General features: G+C 45.6%; 1 protein-coding gene across 1 annotated transcript; it reads left to right on the top strand.

Annotated features, from left to right (window-relative positions):
- Positions 1-8,953: 8,953 nt before the first annotated feature.
- On the top strand, positions 8,954-11,869 carry LOC121640322. The gene is made up of 3 exons (XM_041986033.1): positions 8,954-10,787; positions 10,977-11,084; positions 11,589-11,869. The coding sequence occupies exons 1-3, from the start codon at positions 8,954-8,956 to the stop codon at positions 11,867-11,869; spliced, it is 2,223 nt and encodes a 740-aa protein (XP_041841967.1).
- Positions 11,870-12,812: the final 943 nt, after the last annotated feature.

The following is a 12,812-nucleotide window of genomic DNA, read 5'->3' as shown; positions in this document are numbered from 1 at the left end:
TGTTATTTTTCATGTGCTCGGTCAGCTGGGTGGCAACAGTCTTTTCTAAAAGTTTGGCTAAAAAAGGCAGATTTGATATAGGTCTGAAATTGTTCAAAAATTGAGGTTTTTTTTAGAATCGGTCGAACTACGGCACTCTTTAGACCAGGAGGGACACAACCAGACGACAATGAACTGTTAATAATAGAGAGGATGTGGGGACCCACGGTGTCGAAGATGTCCCTCAAAAATCTAGTGGGCAGAATGTCTAATTTGCAGGTAGTAGGATTTGCATGCTGAATAAGATCCTTTAAATTGGATAAAGAAATTTGTTTAAAATGTGTCAGTGAGGACCCAGTTTGGTTCGGGATATCAAAGTTGCCAGGGGCAGGTGGAATGTTATTCCTAATGTTGGCAATTTTATTAACAAAATGAATGAGAAACTGCTCACATTTTGCAGCAGAAGCATCGATAGGAGGGGTAGGAGGGCAAGTAACTAAGTTTATTCTTTTAAATAATATTCTAGAGTTGTTGCTGTTTGAGATTAACTCTGAGAAATACAATTTGCGTGCTTCTTCCACTGCCAATTGGTAGGCAAGCATATGGTGTCTAAGGTTTTCTAAAGATACCACAAGTTTATCTTTTTTCCATTTGCATTCTGCTTTTCTGCATTGTTGTTTTAACTGCCTCGTATGATGATTAAGCCAGGGTAGGAAATTCCTTTTGATAGGTTTTGTTTTATACGGGGCAATAATATCTAGAATTTCCTGGCATGTATTATTGAAATTGTCCAGGAGTTCAATTACTGATGACACATTTGTTTGCAAATTGCTAATCGGTGCAGCCAGAAACATGGTGCTAAAACTGTTTGTTGAGTTGGGTTTGAAACTGCGAGTACGGCTGCTTGATGTAAGCTTTTGTATGGTAGAATGCAAATTAGTTTTGAATGGTCAGAAACACAGAAATCCAAGAGGTTTACATTATCAATGTCAACTCCGAGGGAGAGGACAAGGTCAAGAGTATGTCCTCTGTTATGGGTTGGATTTTTTACATGTTGGACTAAGTTAAAAGAATCTATAAGACTAACAAAATTAGGCAATAGTGCACACAAGAAAATCTGAGAATTCTTCAATGAATTCATTGGTGGCTTTAGGTGGCCTATAGATAACTGCACAGAATGTTGGTGGTGGGCCACAGAGAAGAAAGACCAGGGATTCAAATGAAGAAAACGTATCATTAGGGAGGGCGGAGCATTTGTAATCAGATTTATAGGTCACCGCAATTCCACCTCCATGACCAGACAATCTTGGGTGATTGAAGCTAGAGTACGCAGGTGGACAGGCTTCAGTTAAGGGGATAGTACAGCCAGGTGTAAGCCACGACTCAGTAATAAATAAAAAATCAATATTATTTGACATGATGAACTCTTGGCAGAGAAAGGACTTATTTGTTAGGGACCTCACATTAAGAAGACAAAAATTAGTTGTGCATGGGGTAAGAAAAGGAGTAGTAATTTTAACCTGAATTAGGTTTTTTCTAAGGCAAAAAGGAACAAATGATTTTGATTTTGACCCAATGGCACCATGGATTCTCTCCCGTACAACTGTTCCAATGGGAAGTACCTGCAGTGGCCAGCAGGAGGCGACCTCAGCGGCGGTGGAATGTGCAGTCATCGGAGAAGAAGAGGCTGAGGTCACAGTGGGGGTGTTTGATGTAAATGTAAACAGTCATGCACGTGTGCAAGTTTGCACCGCGTGTTGCATATTAGCCGCAAGTATGCGGCAACCCGACCTGTTCGAATGAAGGCCATCTCCACAAAACAGTGAGGCACGGTTCCAAAATAAATTAAAATTGTCAATAAAACTAACATTATGGGAACTGAAGATTGAGTGGAGCCAAGTATTAAGTCCAAGTATTCTGCTAAACCGGCCTGTGCCCCGGGACAACGTGGGAATGGGGCCTGAAATGAAGACACTCAGTCTTACAGAGTCGAGGAAAGTGAGAAGCTCAATGAAGTGTTTTTTAGTGATTTCAGAATGCTCGTGTGCTGTATCATTAGTCCCCATGTGAATTATGAGCCTGTGGACTGTGACAGGAGCTGACTGCAGGATGACCGGGAGTTTACTTAAAATATCGGAGACTGAAGCACCAGGAAAACAGTGCGTAACTGCATTGAAAAATCGGATGTGTTTTATGATTGAATCTCCAAATATCACCGTAGTAGGAGAGAAAAGTGGCCTTGGTGGGGATGAATGTAGGATGTCCTGGGGTTGTGAAGAGATTTCAACTGGATTGTATTTTCTCATGTCGGAGACAGGCTGTGGGACAACAGACTCGAGCCCCGCGCATTGCGTTGCCAGAGGTGGTGTGGAAGAAGGAAAAACACCCCCGGAGCGCCGGAGCACAGCCTCTTTGAGGAGCCTACGTTGGCGGGAGGCCGAAGTCATAGGCCGGGATGTGGAACGCTGAGGGATCCGGTGGTGTTCGGACACTGGGCCAGGAGATGGACGAGTCTCGGGCTCCACCAGAACGGGAGCAGCATCAGCCGGACCATCACACAGCAAAGCAGTACAATCTGGGGTACTCCTCCGGAGCGCAGGGAAGTCAAGAGAGGACTCCAGGTCTGGAGGGACCTGTGCCGTTCTGCTAGTATGAAGGGGCGCCGGGGAGTAGATAGCCAGGGCCACGTATCTGTTCGACAGGCTCAGGGGCGGCGATCGGGACGTATTTTCTGATATCCTCGTTGGCCCGCGGACAAATACCTCTTCATCTGATATCAACCCTGGCCTGGGAGTTGAACAGAAAGAGGGCCGTGGGCAGGTGGATGGATCCCACGGAGCAGTGTCCTGAAGAGCAACGCTGAGTGAGGCAAGACGCTTGGATTGTCCACAAGCCACGTCCATGAGTTTGTGGAGGAGTACTTCTTTTTTCTTCAGCTCAGCTTTGAGATGCCGATTGTCCTCCTCAAGGTCAGTAATAATACCAGCAGCTTTTTTAAGAAGTTCTGTATCATTGGTACTGTTATTTGTAGCATTTACTTTGCATGATGTGCTGAGACCAAGTGACACGTCTGAGCTGGGTGACGCCATCTTTTTATATAGAGGTGATACTTTACAGAAGGCCTCTACATACCCGCCATCTCAGCTCCATCAGCCACTGAATCGCTTGGTGACTGACCCACAACCGGTGAAGTGCTCTTGCAGCCAATGAAGGCAACCTGTATGCAGTAAGCAACTGCACACCACAGCTATTCAGCTGAAATGCTTTATCACCGCTGCCATAAAGGCTAGAGGTCTATCAGGGCCACCAGTGACAAGGGAAAGAGCTTAAACCTGTTACTACTTTCCACCACTAGATGGCAGACATGTGAATGTTCAGTGTAACACAAGAGGTAAAGGGAGGGGAGGGTGGGGGTCTATTCAAAGTTTGTTGAAAACACATTTGAAAGGCAGCATACGAAGCCAATGAGGATGAGCTCATATTCGGTGGAGTAGAGAAGAAACTTCTTCAGAGTTAATAAATTGGAATAAATATTGGGTCAGACTGTGTGTGTGAAACCAATATGGCAGATTTTTGTGCTGCATACGGATGTTCCTGTAAAAGACACACTGAAACCAAGATAAGAGAGATAACATTTCAGTAAGAAAGTAAGAAGTGGTTTTATATTATTTAACTGTTATGAATTGTTGAATTTGGTGTATTTCTTAAGCTAACATAAATTAAACCAGCTTATGTCAGGACAAGAAAAAAATGTTTTAGTAAGACGATGATTACAGTAAGATGGTTTAAGTGGCATTTAGCAATCACCCACTTCATATAATTGTGCTAAGTAGGTCATTCCAACATCATCTATTAAATCAGTTTCATGGTGCTAACATTAACTTTAACTGCTGACCCGTAGCTACAGAAGAACTGAGAACTGAACGATGTTCAGATGGAGTTGTTTGGTATGTTTCCAAAAGATAAATGGAGGAGGCAAAATAGGTGGCAGCACTCAGGAGGAGAGACTTTTTGCCGAAGGACTGTTCAGTCGTCTGCAGCCATCATTTTAACCCAGAGGACTTTAACAGGACTGGACAGTCCACTGGTTTAAAGGAAGAAGTGATACCATCCATTTTTAATTTTACTCACCATCAGTTAGTGTCATGACAATTTCTCATGTAATCCTAATATTTCAATAACACAACGGAGTCCCTTCTAAATGATAATAAAATACACTATTAGAAATGGTTCCTTTTGAATGAACCCTTCAGTACTGGTACAAATTTCTTTGGTCTTCAATTCTCTGTTTATTTTACGTTTGTTAATGAAATGAAATGAAATGAAAAATGAAATGAAATAATACTTTATTAATCCCTTTGGAGGTCCTCAGGGAAATTTGTGAATTGTGAATTTCAGAAACATCTGCAGACTAAACACCGTGGACCTGACACTGTGTTCGCCCTGACTGATGAACCGTCATCTAACGAGCTGAACCATCGAAACCCTCATGCTGTCTCTTACAGACCTGAGTCACCTCCCTCACCAGAGACATGGGGATTTAAAGTTTCATCGGTTTGGTAAGAAATCATCTTATCCACCAGATGAACACACAGCCTGGGACAGCTACAGACCTTCTTAATGCTAACAATCTCAGCTAATCAGTGTGAACTAGGCCTTAAAGAAAATGAAGCCACAATTTTCTCCCTAATTAAAATTCAACCTCAGCTCTGTTTATTTAATTTTATAAATATGTTCTTCTTTTGTCTTCGTAGTTGCTCCCCTGACTGCTGCAAAGTGGGGGACACAATTGGAGCTAAATTCACACCGAGAAATTTTTATTCTTGACATACAGAGGGGTAATAAAACATGTAAGGTTTTCTCTGTGTCACACCACAGAAAGGAATCTCTTCGTCTGGTTAAAGAGTGAAAGATTATTCTCTTGTTTTAAAATGTTCTTTAAAAAGATAAATATATTCACATATGTGTTTTATCTTGATACCATGCACATGCATAAGATAGAGGCCAAACTGGTCGAATAAATGGAAGAAACAAAATCAGCAGTCCTGTGTTTCTTAATGAAGCAAGGTTTATTAATCCAGTTGTATCCTGTAATGGAAAATTTATTCATATACCCTTATAGTTTGTAGGTTACACTTTGTATGTCTGTGTATCTAGATAAGAACTCCTTCTCACACCTTCCCCCCTCTCTCATCCCCTTTGTATGTCTGTGTATTTAGATAAGAACTCCTTCTCACACCTTCCCCCCTCTCTCATCCCCTCAACAGATGTTGAGAGTTTAATGAGCTTCCTCCTTTGCACCCTTCACTCCGTAACATTTGTTAACAGCTATGTGAGTAATTTTAAAACAATGACCTCCTACTGTGATGTTATCAGCTCATGCCTGGTATATTAACTAAGCTCACTTGTATCTGGCAGACTCTCGCAGACAAACTCCTTTGACTGTGTGACTCTCATTGCCGGCCGGCTCTTAATAAAACTACTTTGTTCGATTCTCACTTAGTGTGTGATCTTTGATAACTAAAAATTCCACAACAATTCTTGGCGTTGTCGGCAGGATATCTTGAGTGACTGACCGGAGGACCAGAACCCGTGATTGATCATCCTGAAGGATACTTCAGCCCCTGGGTCAGCCTTAACCATCAGGGGACGGCGGAGGAACTCCGTTCAGACACCACTGATATCCAGAACGAAGTCTGCGTGTGGAGCAGCATCCAGAATCACACACGGTGAGAAGTTTTCATATCAGACTCCCATTTACTGCTCCTTTTCGCAGGGTCCCGCTATCTTGTGAGGCAAGGTAGATTACTATTCTATTGCGGTAGAGTAGAGTTAGTCCGGCACTGAGGTGAAAACTTCGGTGGTAATAATAGGCGTTTTAGTCAATTTTTGTGCCTGGGTTTGGGCGACCCGAAAACCGAGAGAAAATCCAGCAAGGAGACGTCCTAGCTGCAATGGGAAACACAGCTGTGACGGGGAAGGAGAGTAAATGGGACTCCCAAATTTTAAGAGATATGAAAAAGAAATATGGACCTGACTGCACGGACTGCATGACTTACTGGACAAAGAAACATGGTTTTCCAGAGAACGGGAGTTTGAGTAAGAAGGAATTAGATAAGCTGAATGAGGCAGCACAGAAGGACTGGGATGAGAAAAAGAAAAAAAAAGAAAATCAAGGCAACGGATGTAGAGAAGTGGGAACGGCATAATAAATGCATTGAAATGTGGAAAAATGAGAGTGAATGTAGGGTTAGGAAAGCTAATACTAAAGAAATGGGTGGGGGATTAGATATGACTGGAGATATAGGAAACAGGAGGGATAATGCATCCCTGTCTAGTGCACCTCCACCATATAATAATAATTTAGGGCATTCACAACCCTCTCCATATCGTTCACTGCAGGAACGATTACAGGCGCTGAAGGTGGATCCAGATCTGGACTCCTGTCCCCCGGTGTTACAACAGCCCCAGCAGCCTCAGCAGCGTCGTCCAGAGGACCGACGGAGAGATGAGACATCAGGTCCCGCTGACTCCAACCATGGCCAAGCTACAGGGGGAACCGAAAGACCGTCAGCAGACATGACCAGCCCTTCACGTACCAAGTCCGGGAAGATCTATGGACCGGAGGTGTCAGCAACCTCCCCTTTCTACAAATTTGGACAGACTGCAAAGGGCCTATTTTTGGGACAAAATACTGCTGAAGATGAAGACACTGAGATTTTTAGTGCCCCCATGGTGGAAGTATCAGGACCCACCGGCCCCATATTGGTTTATCGCCCTTGGTCCCCCTCTGAAATCATGGAACATGCGAAAAATCTTCCTGACCCCACTGAAGATGGTGAGAAAGCTAGCGAGGAATGGAGAACTTTCTGCCGTGAACACCGCCCCACTGGACTTGAACTGAGAAAAATTCTTGCTAAAATGCTCACTGCTAGTGATCTGGCTAAGATCCGTCCCCACCTCCCTCCTGATGACACCGGCCTGAAAAATCCAAACTGGGACGATGAGCCGAACCGACCTTACAGAGAAGCCATCACCACACTCTGTGATGGCATAAAGACTGTGTTCCCTAATCGAGGAAGCCTGGCTGCCCTGAGAAATCTGATACAGGGCCCAGATGAGCGCATGGAGGCTTTTCTACACCGCTGTGAAACTGTTTTCACCAGACACTCTGGCTTGGAGCGCCCTGCAGGAGAACTGGGGAACACTCCAGGACCATGGGAACGCCTTCTCTGTCAGACCATCATTGAAGGTATGAACAGAGATATGTTGGAAGTGGTGAAGAGACAGTATGTGGGGATGAGACATGAGACCAGACTGGCTCAGCTTCAACGTCAAGCAAAACACGCACAAGATGTCATGGATGAAAACAAGAAAAAAGCTGAATCCAAGAAAGAAAAACAGATGTCAACAGCCCTGACTCTGTTCACCTCCCAAAATCAGCCACAATCCAATAGAGATAGGAGAGGCAGAGGAAGGGGCAGAGGAAGACGAGAGAGGGGCGGCAACCAACAACAGCGTGGGGCATGTTATCGCTGTGACAAATATGGACACTGGAAGGATAACTGCCCACAACGACATGGGCCGTGTCATCGCTGTGGCCAATATGGAAGGATAACTGCCCTCAGGATAATGGGCCCACCCACCAGAAGGAATACCAGCAGGCTGACTGAGGGGCGGACCCGGGAGACAGGACTCCAGAGGAGCTTTTTTCTCCACCCACCACAGTTTTCGCTGCAGCAACTGTTGAGGGAAGTGAAATGCACACACACACACATACACACACACATACACTCATTTAGCTACTATAGCTTATAAACGTTTTCCTTTGTTTACATTGTCTGTAAATAATCAACCAGTTTCTTTTATGGTTGACAGTGGTGCAACTCACTCAGTTCTTAAGACAGGCACCCTAAATCCCACTCCACCACTCAGTGGTAAGACTGTTATTTCTGTGTCTGCTGGAGGCCATCATGACAAAGAAAAATTCACGGTACCTTTAACCTGCTCAGTACAAGGTGAGCATCCATTTACACATTCCTTTCTTTTGTCCAAAGTTTGTCCTGTAAATTTACTGGGCCGTGATCTGATGTGCAAACTGGGAATTCAGATTTCCTCTGGGTCTCAGGGGCTGACCATATCATGTTCATCTTCTGACACTGAGGAAAAAGATTTAATGATGGTTAAATATAACCCAAGAGCTCCCTGCTATGCTTATCAGTGGAAAATGGGAAGCTCCCCTCTTTCTTCACACTGGCTGTCCCTCTGCAGAGCCAGAGTCTCCCCTGGGGCAGAGGTGATGGGGGAGAGGGAATTACATTGCACATCCTACATCTGTCCTGATGGGCCAGATCAGCAGTATGAAAAAATCTTTTTTAGGGACTGCTCTGACAAACTGACTGTGACATGTATGTTTTGGAATGAAAGTATGTGTGTTTTGTCTGTCTCACTAACCTCTGACCAACAGAGGTTGTTTAAACTTCACACACACCCACACGTGTCTCTTTCCAAGTCCCACTCGACTGAGTGGAAGGATTTGGGCCCCTTTGTTGCTACTGCTCTCAGAGAGTCTCAGTGGCAATCCACTCATGACTCAGCAGTTTTGTTTTCTCCAAGGCTGGGTGTGTTTAAGCAGAGCATGCTCTCTGTGATTCATTGCCAGAAAAGTGTTCAGTTGGTAGATGATGATTTTCTGACATGTTTATCTGCTGACTCACCCTTGCCACCTGTTCCCCCAGCCCTCTCTCAGGTTCCCTCTGATTTGTGGGCTACCTCTCCCCATGATGTGGGCCTGGTTAAGAACTGCCCCCCAGTAGTCATCACTCCGAAATCTGACTACCGCCCCTGCCAGAAGCAATATCCTCTCAAACCTGAAGCTTTGGAGGGTATTACACCTGTCTTTAATTCACATCTTAGGAGTGGTATTGTTGTTTCTTGTCCAAATTCGCCTGTTCGCACTCCTATTTTCCCAATCATGAAACCACGTAAACCACCAGCCAAACCTGACTGGCGTTTTGTCCAAGATCTCCAAGCTGTCAATAAAGCAGTTATTTCACGGGCCCCTATGATGCCCAACCCCCACACCATCGTGTCGCAGATTCCTCCTACTGCTACACATTTCTCCGTGGTAGATCTGGCAAATGCTTTTACGTCTGTTCCTGTTCATCCAGACAGCCAATTCTGGTTCGCTTTTGAGTTCAATGGGAAACCATACACTTGGACCCGGCTTCCCCAGGGGTACTGTGAGTCCCCCACAATCTACAATGAGGTACTAAGAGATTCTCTTTCTTCTTTGCAGCTTCCACAGGGCGTAGTTTTATTAACTTACGTTGATGACCTTCTGCTCTGCTGTCCTTCTGCCTCCTTGTGTGAGGAGGCCACACTGGCCCTCCTCCTCCATCTTCATTCTGAGGGTCATAAAGCCAGTCTGCGTAAACTACAGTTCTGCCAACCTCAAGTCATCTTTCTAGGGCATCACATTTCTGCCACCACCAAGGCCCTGACCCCTAAACGGATTGAGGCCATTCAGAAAGCACCAAAACCTGTTACCAAGAAACAGCTGATGTCATTTCTAGGTATGGTAGGGTTTTGTCGGGCCTTTATTCCACATTTTTCTGAACTTGAGGCCCCCCTGACTTCCTGTATACATGGTAAGAATCTATCTGCTTATGACCATTTCTTCTGGACCCCGGAGGCTGAGCAGGCTTTCCTGTCTGTGAAACAAGCGCTGTGTTCTGCTCCAGCCCTGGCTCTGCCAGACCCAGCCAAACCTTTCTTTCAGTTTGTTGATGAAAAACATGGTTTCATGTCTTCTGTTCTCCTTCAACAGCACGGCTCTCACAAGCGCCCGGTGGCCTATTACTCTTCCAAGCTCGACTCTGTTGCTGCGGGTCTTCCTGGCTGTCTGAGAGCTGTGGCTGCATGTGAGAAGGCTGTACTTGCATCACGTGACATTGTGGGATACAGTGAGCTAACTGTTTTTGTTCCTCATTCTGTATCCATCATTTTGCTCGAACAAAAGACTTCTCATCTGTCTGCAGCTAGATGGCTGAGATACACCACAGTTCTTCTCGATATGCCTAACATCACTATGAAACGGTGTACATCACTTAACCCTGCCACTCTTCTTCCTACCGCAGAAGATGGTGTTCATCACTGTTGTGAGACTGTTCTGTCTGAAATCTGCACTCCGAGACCAGATTTATCTGATGAGCCTCTTCTTAACTCTGATCTCATTCTTTTTTGTGATGACTCCTCCTTCAGAGACCATTCTGGTAAGAACAGCGTGGGTTTTGCTGTCTGTGATGAGCATCAGGTTCTCCTCTCTGGCTCCCTCCCTTCACAATTCTCTGCTCAGACAGCTGAACTTGTTGCTCTCACTGAGGCCTGTAAATTCGCACAAGGTAAGTCCCTGACTGTGTATACCGATTCGCGTTACGCCTTTGGTGTAGTTCATGACTTTGGTGCGTTGTGGCGTCACCGTAATTTTATGAAATCTGATGGTAAGCCTATTTTGAACTCCACACAGGTTGCGGCTCTCCTTGACGCTATTCTTCTTCCTTCAGATGTCGCTGTAGTGAAATGTCAAGCTCACACTAAAGACACTTCCTCTGTTGCCCGTGGCAACGCCTTGGCCGACCAGGCTGCTAAGCAGGCAGCTCTGTCAGCCTCTCCGCACATTCTCACCTCTTCTCCTCTCACAGAAGAGGATCACTCTCCTCCCTGTTCTCTACAGGACATCCAGTCTTTTTCTACTCCAGAGGAACGCTCTGTCTGGAAGGCTAACTCCTGCACCCCTGATTCTGCAGGTGTATGGCGCTCTGTTGATGGAAAACCTTGCCTTCCTCGCCATTTCTTCCCCTGGTTTGCTAAGTTGTCACATGGGTTGGACCATGTGTCAAAAGGGGGGATGGTATCTTCCACAACATCTCTGTGGTTCACAAAAGGCTTCACTGTGGTGGCTGAAAATTACTGTAAAAAATGTTTGATCTGTGCAGGCTATAACACCGCCCGCCCTCTTGCCTGCCCTCCAGCTGGTCATACACCACCTAATCAGCCTTTTGATCATTTGATGATGGATTTCATTGAGTTAACACCTGCAGAAGGTAAGAAATATTGTCTAGTTATGGTAGACATGTGGTCAAAGTGGGTTGAAGCTTTTCCAGCAAAGCATGCCACAAGTTGAGTCGTGGCTAAGGCTCTGGTGACCGAAATCATTCCAAGATGGGGGATTCCAGTTAAGGTCTCATCTGACAATGGTTCACACTTTGTCAATGCGGCCCTGAAAGAGGTAGGTGGACTATTGGGGTTCCAGCTTAAGACTCATTGTGCTTATCACCCGCAATCAGGCGGAGCAATTGAAAGAGAGAACGCCACTTTAAAAGGTAAGTTGGCTAAATGTTGTGAAGAAACAGGACTGTCTTGGCCAAAAGCCCTCCCACTCATTCTTATGCACATGAGAATGAGAAAACGTGCCCGGACAAATCTTAGTCCATTTGAGATTCTGTTTGGCAGACCTCCCTACACTGGTCTGGATCCTCCAGGACTCTCCGTGTCTACCACATACTGTGAAAGTAACATGCTTGCTTATTGTCAAAATCTGTCCAAAGTTCTCTCACAGGTGCAGAGTGTGGTGAAAGAGGCCCTGCCACGCCCAGCATCAGATCTGCTTCACTCCTTGGTTCCGGGAGATTGGATCTTGGTTCGAGAGACGAGGAGAAAGCACTGGCGGTCTAAAAGGTGGCTGGGTCCCTTCCAGGTCCTGTTGGTCACTCATACAGCCGTGAAGGTCGCTGAAAGGTCCACGTGGATTCACGCGTCCCACTGTAGAAGGTTTCAAAGTACCCCAACTCCAGCTGACCTCTCAACCACAGGGCAGAATAATCCCTGAGGTCAGCCCCGTGCGAGATGGTCCATTCTCCACGGGACAACATGAAGTACACCCAGACTGCCGTGAGGGGATGGTCGTGCGTCATCCTCTTCATCCTTATCACCTCCCTCCTCTGGTACCTGGATCCAACCGGACCTCACCTGACACAACGCACCCCAGCTTCGTCCCAACCCGCCAGACGACTGCAGGGGACAGAAGCACCCTCCTTCAGGAGGCACCGCCGAGATAACCACATCCTTCAGCATCATGATCACACTGAGAATCATTGGTGGCAAGTTGCCAATATGTCTGCTCATAAATTGACAAATGACAGTTGCTATGTTTGTGGACTGGTGCCGCATGCCACACCCACTCAATCAGTTTTTATTCCATATCCAGTCCCTTTGAATACCACTTTGTGGACTCTGATCATGGGTAATAGATTACACCCTAGGAACATTACTTGGCCACACCAGTGCCCTCCCCTCTCCTGGAGGAGACCAGCTGAGTTTTCCAGCAACACAAACTCCACTTGTGTTTCATCCAGAACTGTCTTCCGCTTAAGGGATCGTACAAATCCATATTCTTCTCCACCTCTTTGTTTTCAGCGAAATGGGACAGATGCACTATTCTTTTTAGGACACACTCTAGGTTGTCAGCGTATCATTTCAGCCTCATGTATATCCTCACCTTGCCCCAAACGCTCTGACCCGTTCACTTTAAATCCTTGTGATTTATTCCCTGATAGTTCTCCCTCTACAGAGTGGGCCTCAGGAGTTGTTGTGTTTAACCTTACAGCTCTCTTACCTTTTCCTGACCTTCCTATGTACAATAATTCTGTTCTTAACACCATTTGGTCTTATATCCCATCAGATACCGGCTTTGGATGTCCTCACAACATGGTTTGGACATGTGGCAGACACTCTTATATTTACCTTCCTGTCAATTGGTCTGGAACATGTTA

This window comes from Melanotaenia boesemani, chromosome 5 (assembly GCF_017639745.1).
Source record: "Melanotaenia boesemani isolate fMelBoe1 chromosome 5, fMelBoe1.pri, whole genome shotgun sequence".
NCBI classification, from domain to species: Eukaryota; Metazoa; Chordata; class Actinopteri; order Atheriniformes; family Melanotaeniidae; genus Melanotaenia; species Melanotaenia boesemani.
This window is presented reverse-complemented; position numbering and strand designations above follow the sequence as displayed.

Bases quoted from the DNA above. Each gene is read 5' to 3' on its own strand.
- LOC121640322 (XM_041986033.1), top strand. From the start codon at position 8,954: ATGAAACCACGTAAACCACCAGCCAAACCTGACTGGCGTTTTGTCCAA. The intron at 10,788-10,976 runs GTGTATGGCGCT...TGATCTGTGCAG, and splicing joins CTGCACCCCTGATTCTGCAG to GCTATAACACCGCCCGCCCT. The intron at 11,085-11,588 runs GTAAGAAATATT...ATCTGTCCAAAG, and splicing joins TGAGTTAACACCTGCAGAAG to TTCTCTCACAGGTGCAGAGT.